The following is a 12374-nucleotide window of genomic DNA, read 5'->3' as shown; positions in this document are numbered from 1 at the left end:
GGAGAAAGGGAATGGTTAGGGAAGCTAGGCCTGGTGGGGCAGAGGGGAGGGGGGTGACACATTTCAGAGCCATTCAGGGTAGGCAGAGGCAGGAAGGAGGAATCACAGTTACAGGGGGGGAGGGGAAGAGCTGACAATCACGAGGGAAGGGGTGAGTCTGTGAGGTTCCCTTCACGCTGGCCAAGGATCAGATGAGTGGAAGCTCCTGGTGCCTGGACTGCTTGCTCTTTCTCTGAGCCCCGAACCCCCGAACCCCCACCCAGACTGTCTGTTACCCCAGGGTGAGGCGCACTGCAGATGGTCAGCAAGAACCTATGCGCCAAACTGCACTGGAGATGGGACAAGCAAAACCCCAGGGCAGGAACTGATGGGGCCTCCCAACCCAGCCCTGGGACCCCACCACCACCTAAACACAATTCCTCCATGGCCCCCACAACTCGCGTCGCTGGGCTTTGATCTAAATTCTGTGACGAAAGGCCTCTCCCCACCCCTACGTGTTTCACTAAATATAACCAGCCTCATGAAGTCAGGTTGTCATCAAAACCCCGCCCCAGCCCCGACTGGTCACATCTTTCCTGATGGGCAGTTCATTCCGGAGGCTGGTGGGCTAGCTCCAGGACGGCCCGCTCAGGCGTGAAGACCCGGAGTCCTCGCCCTGCTGCTGGCCTGGCATCCATCCTCCACCTGTTCTGTGGGACTCCCAGGACACTCAGACGCTTCTCTGCTGCCTGTCTCCTGCCCAGAGCCAGCTGGCACCAGAAGCGAGGCTCTGTCTCCCCGCCAGCCTCCCCCTGGCTGCAGCCGAACAGCTGGGTGTGGCTGCCGGGCATGGGTCCCTCCCCGGGGGAGAGACTCCCCCCACTCCTCCGCCGACACCGCGTCCCCAGAAAGGCTCGATTTCTCCACAACCTTCTCAGTGACATCAGAGCCCGGGGCTGCACCATGAAGCCAGCAGCCAGGTAGCCACAGCCAGCAGCCCCAAAACAGGGAAGAGCAAAGCCAGCCCAGGGGGCCTCCGGCAGTGTCTGGGGAAGGACTGCCGCTCCAGGAGCCCCGGTGCACCATTTGTTAGGCCTGGGAAAGAGTGACTAACAGGATCCCCTCCTCAGAATTCTTTATTCCTGAACAAGGGACTGAGGACCAGCAGGGGGATGGAATGCTACTGGTACGGTGGCCTTGGGAGGTCATGTAAGGAAAGGGTGGAGGGTGACCGGTCCTGGAGCCGAGGTTCCAGCCTGGAGTCCAGAAGCTCCTGGAATTGCTGGTAGATTCTTGCCTCTACGTGAGTATGTGTGTTTTCCTGGGGAGAAGGTTCATAATCTTTGTCAGATTTTCAAAGGCCTTACCACTTACAAAAGTGGTAAGAACCACTGCTCTGAAAGGCAAGTGAGCCTGGAAGTACAGATCACACCCACGGGAAGGCTGTGCCTCTAGAGCCAGGTCTGCTACCAATGTGCTGTGTCCTCTTAGGGCAGTTACTTCCTGTCTCTGGTGGGCCAGAAGGAAGTGGAGGAGCTGGCTCTCCACACAGGTGTGGTCCCTGCTGCCACATGACAGTGGAGGTCTGTGACCAGGCCGCCAGGATAAGCTCTTCCCCAGTCATGACTCCCAACAGATTCGGGGAGTTTGCCACCAGGACACAGAAGCCGCCTCCAATTCCAGGCTCCACCGGTCCCCTCTGCAGTCACTGCAGGGCACCTCCCGAGGTAGGTCTTCTTAGGGCACGCGTCCTCATACCGGGGAGCAGGGCCCCAGTGGGGGGCACTCCTAGTGTCTGTGCCCAGATGTGCCTTGCACACTGCCCAGAGGTCCTGCCCAGTCTGCATCTGTTCACAGAGACAAAGAGACCAGGGTAGATTTGGCGAGTGACACAGCCCTGCCCAGCCACCCCTCTGGGGCTAGGAGGGGGCAGTCAGCTGGGCCAACCTGCACCTGCCCAGGGCTCTTAGCTGGTGCTTTTAGCCCCCTACCATGCATTCAAGGATTATCAATCCATTTACAGATGAGATGACTTGACTTCGGGGCATTTTGGTGACTGGCTCTGGATGTCCCAGGTCCCAGTTTAATCTCTTAATCTCTGCCACGAAGTACTAGTCCACATTGCAATAGCCACCTGGGGGTGGCAGGCAGAGGGCAACTGGCCCCCAAGGAGCCTTGAAGCTCTAAGGAAGGGCAGAGGGCAGGGCTGGGTCTCCCGCACCGAGCACAGCGCTAGGCACGGAGCCAGGGCGCTGTGACCGCAGGTCCCCTTTGAGCCCCAGCTTCCTTCTTCCCAAGTCCCGCTGTGGATGCCACTTGCCCTTCACCCAGTGATGCCCCTGTCCACGTTCCTGCCACACGCTCCCTGGCCACATCCCTACATCCTCGCAGCTCCGTTTTCCCACCAGTAAGAGCCTCTATTAAGGGAGGTGCAGTAAAGGTGAAGGGTCTTGGGGCCCAGAACCTAAAACAAGTCACAGGCTTGCACCGCGGTCCCACTAAGTACTAAGTGTGACTTGGGGCAAGCTTGGGCAAGCTTCAGTCTCATCTTCCAAATGGCTGAAGCAGCCCACGCCTCAGAGTGCCAACTTGGACTCGGAGGCCCTGGGGCGAGTGCCGGCTCCCCCCTTTCTCACTGCATGACCTTGATCAAGCCTCTTAGCTGGGGGCCTCATCTTCTCTTGCTCAGATGACCCCAAGACCCTTGAGGCTCCTGCTCGTCCCACTTAGAGCCTCCGGTTCTCAGACTGCAGTCTGAGGTCACTGTGCTCTTCTCGGAGTCCCCTCTCCCTGGCCACAGAATCCTTTGCAGGGCAGATATGAGCCTCGACTATCGGACTCCCTCTTCCGAGTGCTCCATCCACCCTTGCTCTCCCTAGGTCGCCTCTCTTCATCCCTAGGACCCAATTCAAACCAACAAATTGCCTTGGGTGACACTAGTCACCTTCCCCCCACTCCCAGCACTTTATAGTCTATCCCCTAAACTATAGGGGTGAGCCCCCATCATCCTGGATGAGCACTGGGTGTGGCACCTCATGGGACAGGGCCTATGTCTGTGCCTGCTCTGCAGATTCCAGCCCAGCCCAGAACAGTGCCTGGCACACAGGAGTGCTCAAAAATGTTTCTGGACCAGTGATGTCACCATCTCCTATCTAGTAACGGCAGTTACGACCCTCACAGCGTCCCTCATCTTTAGCTCAACTTACAGATGAGCAAACTGAGTCATGAAATACAAGGACGCCTCAAGGACACCAGATAGTAAATGCTGGAACCAGGACACCTTGGGGGCTAGGGCGGGCCTGCGGACTGTGGGTAGGGGCCCTCTTCAGGTCGCTTTCCACTCTGAGATTCTAAGAATGAAGCTCTAGTGTAGTAAGAAGCTGGTCATAGAGAGACCCACCATAGCCCAGCAAGCCTCACCTCCCCCACCCAACATCTCCCCTCCAGACCTACCCTGGCCCCTGCAAGCCTGAGAGGGGTCTGGCCCGCCCTCAGGTCTCACCTGCTCCAGGCTAGGCAAGCCCAAGGAGGAAAACCTTCGAAGGAGCCCAAAGCAGCTGTGTGCAGTCAGCCAGAGGGTCCTGGGGAGGAGGAGAAGCAGGCGGCAAAGCCGGGCGACCCAGGCCTTTAAACCCCTCAGCCAGCCCTCTGTGTCTCCTGGGATGCCATCCAGAGGCAGGGGTGCAGCCCAGCGCCACCCCCGGGGGCCACAGACGCGGCTCTGGGGCAGGAAACAGCCGACCACAGCGGGCCCTGCGCACTTCACAGCACGCGGCCGAGATGGGCCGCCTGGCCCTCGGGCCCGTGGCCGTGGCTGCGCTGGTGGGTCTTGAGCGAGCCCTCGCGCGCGAAACTCTTGCCGCAGCGCGCGCAGAAGTAGGGCCGCCGCTCCCCGAAGACGCCGGGGCGGCGCGGGTGCGGCGCGGGCATGCGCGCGTGGGTGCGCTGGTGGTTGAGCAGGAAGCGGGGCTCTCGGAAGCAGCGGCCGCACTGCGCACACTCGTGCGGCTTCTCGCCGCTGTGGATGCGCTGGTGCGTGAGCAGGTTCTGCTTGAGGCTGAAGCAGCGGCCGCACTCCGGGCAGGGGAAGGGCCGCTCGCCCGTGTGGGTGCGCTGATGCACCTCGAGGTTGTGCTTCACGCTGAAGGCCTTGCCGCACTCGGGGCACACGAAGGAGGCCGCGCGGCCCGCCCCGGCGTGCGCCTTCTGGTGCCGCACCAGGCTGGGCTGCTGCGAGAAGGTCTGGCCGCACAGCGGGCAGCGGTGGGGCTGCTCCTCCGCAGGGTGGTGGATGACCAGGCCTCGCTCGTCCCCCAGACCCTCCTCCCCGTCCCCCGCAGGGGACCCGCCCTCGGAGGATGCCAGCTCGGTCATGGGCACTTCCGACTGCAATCACCAGTCCCTGGAGAGGAAGAAGCAGAGAGAGGGGGTCAGGGGGGGACCTGAGGATCAGCCAGCCCAGCCTCGGGGAGGACACTCCAAGGTCCTCGCATAACTTCCAGCATCCGCCCCTCTACAGTATTGTTCAAGCCAGCGTTCCCCTGCTGGGTGTCCCTCCCTCTCTTCTACTCCTTGGTCACACCCTGCCCCTCCTTCAGGCACTTCTCAAGTGACACCTCTTCCTGGAATCCTTCCCTGACCCCCTCCAGCCCCTCCTGAGCCACGTGGTCCAACCCTATGACCCTCACTCATCACACTGCATGCGGGTCAGTCACCCCACCTCATCTTTTCGCCTGAGAGCCTTTAAGGATGAGCTGCCTTCTTTTATCCCCATCACCAAGCACTGTGTCTGCCATACAAGGCACTGAATAAATGCCAATGAGTAATATGCAGAGCCTCCTAGTATTGGAAGTTTCCCTGCACCTGGATATGTCTTCTCTCTCTGATCAGATTCTCAAGCAGGGGGTAGGGAGGTGTATCCCCAATCTGGAGGGGAGAGTAGGATCACCAGTGGTTGGAAGATATATTTTTGCAAAAATTAAGAAAAGAAACAAAATTAAAACCCTTTAAACTTGCAAGTAGCCTCAGTTAAGCACTAACAGCAGCAGCTCTTGTTTTTATCAAAATGAAGCATGCCTGTACGAGGTTTGCAAGTCACTTAACCAGAGTGTGCGTTCCTGGGGTCACCTCAGCTTCCTTCCTCTTGGTGTCCTCACAGCAAAGCCTGAGCAACACTCAACGCTCCACAAGCACCCCCAAGTTCAGCTCCATCCCGGTCACGCCAGTTCTCCTCAGGATTCTCTTCTCCAGGGCACTGTATTCCTCTTAAATTGTTTCCTATTGTCCTTACAACAAGGCTGATTGAATCTCACTTTATAGAAGGGGAAACTGAGGCTCAGTGAGGTCAACTTGCCCAAGGTCACACAGCAAGGTGAGGACTAGGCCCTCAGTTTTCTGACTCACTGTTGAAAGCTTGTCTCAATGTACTAGCTGCTCACCTACTAAACTCCCTCTAAATACACACACACACACACACACACAGGACCCCCACCATCATCCCAGCCACCCCAGAGCCATTGATACCAAAGGGCCACTGCTCCTGTAGGGCACTGTCTGCCGCCACCACCCCCATGCCTCCAAAAACCTCCTGCTCCTGCTCCTGCAGAGCACTGAGGCCAGCTCCGGGGTGGGCTGAGCTGGCCACTCCCCTGTGTACCCACCCCCATTGCCATCAGGGAAGCTCGCGGGCAAGTCCCCTGGACCCTGTGCAGGCCTCCTCCACACTTGCAGATCTCACTGCTTACTGCAACCTCAGTCAATCTATCTGCAGAGTGGGGTCTCAGGGATACTCTCCCCCCGCCCCCTCAGGCCAGGGTGGAACACACACTCACTCTGGAGAAGAGGGACAAGTACTACTTGCAATAGACCCCACCCACAAGTGTTTCCCCAGGCAGCTGCACTGACATTGGCAAAGACATACCATCAGAGTCCCCTTGGCCAATCTCATTCTGGCCTTGTCACCGGGCAGTCTCCCCACTCTCCCCAGCTATACCCCTGATCCAGACCCTGCCCCACCAAGAAGGGTCCAAGGCCACAGCCCTCTGCTTTCCCCCAAGTTCCTCCATCCCATCCCACACTCACAGCCCTGGCTGTGCCCCTGTTCCTCCGTCGCCAGCAGTGGCTCTTTCCTCTAGTCTGCGCTGCCCAACGCAAATACGGTAACTCTCCCGCAGCGCAGCGACTCCCAGGCCCCTTCTCCCTCGCCCCCATCAAGACCGCCAGCCTCCCGAACTGCTGTTCTTATCAAACGGCTGCATTAATCAGAAGAGCTGACCCCACCCACCCGACCCCAGCGCACAACCTTGCCAACTCCTGCGGCCGGAGTGACCCTGGAGAAATATGGTAAACTCTGCGACGCAACCCCACCCCTATGGAAATACGTAGGCCTCCCACTCTGCAACCGCAACCCCCCACCACCACCAGGCTGCAAGCCCCGGCTCCCTCAGGGGATGAACAACACGCCCTCCCGCCCCCGCAGCGTCCCCGCGGGGGAACCACGCAACCCTAGATAAATACGTAATTAAGTCGCGGCGCTTCGCACTCCCGGAAAGGGTCTGCGCGGCTCCCGGCAAATACGGTTGCGCGCCCGCAGCGACCCGCCCCCCAGGGTCCGGCACTGGCCTCGGTAAATACGGTAACCTCCCGCGGCGGCCCTAGCCCCGGCCGGCCGGGGGCTCACGTGGCGCCGCCTCCCAAGCCCTCCGTCTCCTCCGCAGCGCCGCCGTCGCCAACGTTGCGGCAGCCGCACAGCAGCCCCGTGAGGCTGGGAGGTCTAAGTCGACAACAAGCTGGCTGGCAGAAAAAGGACGGATGCGAGCCCTGAGCCGGCCGGGCAGGAATGGGAACAGGGCAGGGTCACCCCAAGGCCCCCCCCCCCTGCCCCAGCCGCTCCCGTCTCAGGATTCCTGAGGCAGGGCTACCCTAGCCAGTCCCACAGACTGCCCCAGCGCCAAGGAAAGAGTCTGGGGGCCCCGGAGGTGCAAAGCCTTCCCTTGTAGGAAAGAGGCGGCGGTGAAGGCAGGAGCCCCTGTTGCGCAGCCCTTGAGGGGTGGGTGGTTCCTGAAAGGGGCAGAATCAGAGCTGCCCTAGCTGCCGGCCTTGCCAAAGCCCACCTTCCTATGTGGCCAGGTTCTCAACCTTCCTCATGCCGCGACCCCTTATTACAGTTCCTCATGTTGTGGTGACCCCCAACCATCAAATTATTTTCGTTGCTACTCTCTGTCATTTTGCTACTGTGATGAATCCTCATGTAAATATCTTTTTGTTTTCCGATGGTCTTAGGCGACCCCTGTGAAAGGGTCGTTCGACCCCCAAGTGGGTCGCGGCGACCCACAGGCTGAGAACCGCTGCACTGGGATACAGGGAGGGATAGAAGAATTACAGCCTTGCTGCCCCTCCTCCTCAGAAGCGAAGCCAGAGATCTCCCATAAAGGGCTGCTTAGAACACCCGGGGGAAGCAGCTGGTGTGGACAGGGCTGGGCTCAATTCCAGTTTCCAACTGTCACTTAATAACAACACGCCTTACATATACATTACTTATCTTTTTACAAAGTCCTTTCCCATATATTATCCCGTGGGAGCCTTCCAATAACAATGTGTGGTCTAGGTTATACGGGTATTATTATCTCATTTTACAGATGGGAAAATAAAATAAATGGAGCACAGAGTGGCTTCCCCACAGCTGAGACCGTACAGCTCTAGTGGCAGAGCCCAGATGAGAAGGCAGGCCCGCCACCCAGCTCACTCGCCCCTCAACACTCTGGTACCTAGACCCCAAAGCAGAAACCTGGTGATGACCAGGATCAGAAGTAATAATCTTGTCCCAAGTGAGAAAGTCCCTCAGAATTTACATTTCATAGATACAGAAACCGAGGCCGGAAGGGAAAGTGATTTTTTTTAAGTTAAAAGTGTGAAAGGAACATGAACTAGCCTTTTTCTCCGTGGCCCCTCTGTAGCTGGCCGTGTCGGGGAGCAGTTGGGATTCCACAGGCCCAGGCAGTTGGGATTCCGCAAGGCAGAGCTCCTCACAGCAGGCGGTGGATGTGGCTGTTGGAGGCGCTATCCCAGCCTGTTGAGGGACCCCTGCAGCTAACAGGTGCCTTTCAGAGCCAGGAACTGAAGAATTCCAGGAGGGCTCCACCCGGCAGTAAAAACCAACCCCTTACTCCCAACACCATACCTGGGGGCAGGCCTGCCTGCTTTCACAGCTCGCTTCATGGACCAGTCTATTTCAGCAGGTCCACCTGGGTCACTCTCAGCCTCTGGAGGACCCCTGCCCCCAATCCAAGCTGCTCCAGGGGCACCTGACTGAGGCACATGTGACTTCACGAGCTAGAGCTCCCAAGGAGATTGGTGTTTCAAACAGAAGCGACAGGAAAGGAGTTCCGGGAAGCCCCGTGGAATGAATCTACCAGCATAGATAGCACCCAGGGCCAAGGATAGAGTTCCCATGGCATTAACAACAGGACCCCTAACCACTGATGATACCCCACACCCCCTCCCCCCCTCCCAGGCGCTGCAGCTCTGCTCATGCAACGGTCACACTTCCCAGGTCTCCAGTTCCTGTTACAAAAGTTGTCACCTGCCAGAGCCACCAGCTTTCACCTCTCCTGTGGGCTATAGTAGAAATGGGGACACTTAAAAATGACCAGGTTTTCAAAATCGAAATCAATAATATACCTGAGGATGTCACCCATATTTTTAGCAGCATTGTCTAGGTAAGCTGTGCCAAAATATATAGAAAGGAAAGCAACACAGCTGGAGGCAGGGACGGGGAAGGAGAGAGGCTGAAAGTGCCACCTAAAACTCATCCCCTCTCGGTGGGAATGCTGAGGGCTCAGGGAGGCCTCTGTTCTCTGCTCTGCCGCTGCGTGATGTCACTGAGTCACTTCGTTTCTCTGGTTGCATACACATACACCCCCCTCCCACACCTCCCCGGCGTTCTCACGTGCTGTGGTGAACACAATAGAATGGCAATGGGAAACATTCTGCAAAACAGCCAAGCTTCTGCATACAGGCAAAGCCATCGGCCGATGTGGCAATCACCACCACTCCGCAAAGGCTCATGTGACAGCTGGACTCTGGAACCTAACAAAGGCCTGGGCCGCATACAGCCACTGAGTCCCAGGGTACAGCTGGCCCCTGACACCCCTGTGGGTAGAGGCATGTACTGCTCAGTAGAGCCCTGCCCAGGGCCCTGCACTGTACCCCCCGCCCCACCCCTAGGGGCACACCAGGTGGACAGCCATCACCCCATGTGCTCTCCAGACAGCTCCAGGCTGCTGTTCTCGTAAATGCAAGCCTGGCCATCCTCCAGTGCCTGCTCCGGCTGCACTCCCCAGGGCTTCGCTCCCTGTGACCAGCTCCTCCCCTGTCCCTGGATTGGACGGTGATCACGAACATCCCTCTCCAAAGCACCTGTGCGGGCTTCAAATTGGGGTTCAGCACACCTGTTTTCACACCAGGCTGTGAGCCTCAAAGGGCATGGACTGTATTTTCAGCATCTCTGGACCCCAAGTGCCCAGCGTACAATAGGCCCTCAGTCCATGTCCGTTGAATGAATGAATGCACGTCCGCAGGCGGCACCTGGGAGCTGTGGCTGCCAGCCAGGGTGCCAACCCAGTGGAAGGACTGACAAGCTGCGGGCAGAGCTACAGCCCCTGCCACAGCCTGGAGGCTGGCAGACCTGCACAGACCCACGTGGAGATATTGTGTCTGCTCCAAAGTTCTCTTTCCTTGAAATTAAAACCCATTATGTGACCTATGACATCAATTCAGCCAAGCCCTTAAACTTGCCGCCAGCCTCCTTACTAACCAGGCTGGGTCACTCCTTATGGGGACGGAGCTGTGTTTGGGGAAACCCTTTTCTTCTCTTTCCAAGGTACAATTTCCACTTCCACAAATGCTGTGCAAGTAGCCAGACACAGAGGTTATCACACTAATGACAATAGCTACCACTTATCGAGTGCGTGCTGTGTGTCCGGCACTGTACGACATGCTTTACACTGGTTACTTGTCCAAGTCCTACAGCTTAAATGGCAAAGCCAGAATTATGTGACACCATCCACTATCCCCAACAACAAAAGAAAGTTCTTTCTAGATTAGGGGGAGAGACAACATTTCTACTTCTTAATAGGAGCTTAATCTTTAGGGCTATACTGTCCAGTAGCCAGGTGTGGCTATTTGAATTAAAATCAAATAAAATTTGAAATTCAGTTCCTCAGCCTCACTAGTCACATTTTAAGTGCTCCATCGCCACATGTGGCTACTGGCTGTGGTGTTGGATGGCACAGACATTGAACAATGTCATCATCACAGAAGTTCTATTGGACAGTGCTGGCCTAGGGCACCTCCCCCTCCAAACGTGAGTAACCTCGGAGACACCTTTCTCTTTTTACCCCAAGGGGCAAGCTATGGGATACCATTCATTTCCCTCTGTCCTGTGCCGGGATCAGGGAAGAGCACTGATATGTGGGAACATGCTATTTTGGGCCACAACACTCCTCTTGCCAAAAAGTGAAGGGTATTTTCTTTGCCAAACCATTAGCATCCCCCACTCCCACCAGGCACTCTCTCTGGTCAGCGCATGTGCCGAGCAGTCACCCCTCTGGCCTCAAAGCCCTCTCTCCCTGGAGCAGCTCCCTGGGACTGGGGGGTGGGGAGCCAAACCCTCCCAAGGAAGCCGACCGTCTTGCCACTGACTTGAAGCTCATGTTGTTTGCCAGAGAACAACCAGTTTCCAAGGACCCAAGTCCTTTTTCCTAGCTCCCAGCCTGCTCCGGACAGCTGAACATGAGGGTGATGCAGGCAGTTCTGGGAACCCCGGCTCCCCCGAGTTCATCTGGCCTGCTGGAAGCTTGGCCGCAGGGGCCGCACTGCACACCTGCACTTTACCTGGCTGTTGACAGCATATAAGTCCGTTAAGATGTTGATGTATTTACTCATGGTGGTTTTCTGTTCCCCTAGGCTACCTGCTAATCTCAGTGTGCTCTGGAGCACTTTGAATTATAAACCACTAGGATAGGTCTGACTGATCTTCTTGTCTTTGATTGTATGGTGTGCCTCTTCCTAAATATTCTCTGGCCTAGTTTTATTATTTTTAAATGAAAGGGAATGAAAATTGAAGTTGACAGTGCCAGGCTTCCCTTGGAAAATGCTGTGATTGTAACAGTGGAGGAGGCCTAGGCTGACAGGAGGCCTGGCCAACCTGCAGAGGCCTGCCCTTGATTTGCAATGTGACTTGGTGGACAAGTCCCACCGTCCCCATCCCCCTTTCCTGTATCGCTGGCCACCTAGGTAGGTCACTGACTCATGGTGAGACTAAGTGATGTGGTGAATAAGAAAGCCTTGCTAAGAGAGCCGGGGCTGGCACAATTTATTCGAGAGCTGACCGTATAGATTGTTCCAAGCTGTGTGTGTATTCAAACAATTTTCCATGAAGGTCCACAAGCTCCTTACAGGTAGAGACTGTGACTGCTATCGTTGTGTTCCCCCCACCCCCCAAACTCATATATTGAAGCCCTGATCTCCAACGTGATAGCGTTTGGAAATGGGACATTCGGGAGGCGGTCAGGCTCAGATGAGATTGTGAGAGTGGGGTCCTCCTGATGAGATCAGTGTCTCCCTAAGAGGAAGAGAGAACAGAATGCTTTCTTGTGCTCTTTCTCTCTCCCGCCTCCCCACCATGTGAGGACACAGAGAAAGGGTGGTCATCTGCAAGCCAGGAACCACGCCCTTACCAGGAACCAAATCTGCCAGCACCTTGATCTTGGCCTTCCCAGCCTCCGGATGGTGTGAAGTCCCCAGCCTGTGGTATTTGTTATGCAGCCTGAGCCAACTAAGACTGTGGCTTACTCATTGCAGCATCCCTGCAGTCTGACACAGCGCCTGGTACACAGTAGGTTTGTCTAATGGATCAACGCTGTGCCATCCCCTGACCTGGTCCATGGGGCATGCACCTCAGTAATTCTGTACTCTGGTGGACCGGGCCCTGTCCCCATGGTGACGCAAAGCACCGATCTGTGAGAGGATTGATTACCTGGGGTCAGTGAACAGGTATTCTTATGACTTGGCATGGGGGAAAAAGCTGCAACTAGGCCTCTTTAACCGCAAGTCCTACCAACACAACTATTGGATTTGATCACTGAACATAGGCCACTTGTGGGTGATAACACAAACTCTGGTACAGAAACTCCCGCCCATCTGTCTCTGCATCTGCCTCCCCTGCCCCTCAGGCACCCGATTCGATGGGTTCCAGTGTTTCTGCAGATGGTAGCTCTCGAACGCAGGCATGGTCCTCCAGGATGCCTTCCCAGAGGAAGTGGGCTTGCTCGAGTTGGTCTCAGGATTTGTTAAGTGGCAAAGAGGAAGAAGGAAATGACTCGTGAGCCTCCCCC

General features: G+C 56.6%; 1 protein-coding gene across 1 annotated transcript in view; it reads right to left on the bottom strand.

Annotated features, from left to right (window-relative positions):
- Positions 1-1102: 1102 nt before the first annotated feature.
- Positions 1103-12374, bottom strand: part of LOC109389634 (zinc finger protein 775) — a 35483-nt gene continuing 24211 nt past the window's right edge. The window contains exons 4-7 of the mRNA XM_019655354.1: positions 6659-6751; positions 5471-5588; positions 3482-4365; positions 1103-1826 (exon numbers count right to left, since the gene is read on the bottom strand). Of these exons, the coding sequence (XP_019510899.1) occupies positions 3742-4365; positions 5471-5588; positions 6659-6751 (835 nt within the window). The 3' untranslated portion in view covers positions 1103-1826; positions 3482-3741. The remainder of the gene's footprint in view (positions 1827-3481; positions 4366-5470; positions 5589-6658; positions 6752-12374) is intronic.

Source organism: Hipposideros armiger, unplaced genomic scaffold (genome assembly GCF_001890085.2).
Source record: "Hipposideros armiger isolate ML-2016 unplaced genomic scaffold, ASM189008v1 scaffold_239, whole genome shotgun sequence".
Lineage (NCBI taxonomy): Eukaryota > Metazoa > Chordata > Mammalia > Chiroptera > Hipposideridae > Hipposideros > Hipposideros armiger.
Note: the sequence above shows the minus strand (reverse complement) of the source record. Positions and strands in the feature narration are given on the sequence as shown.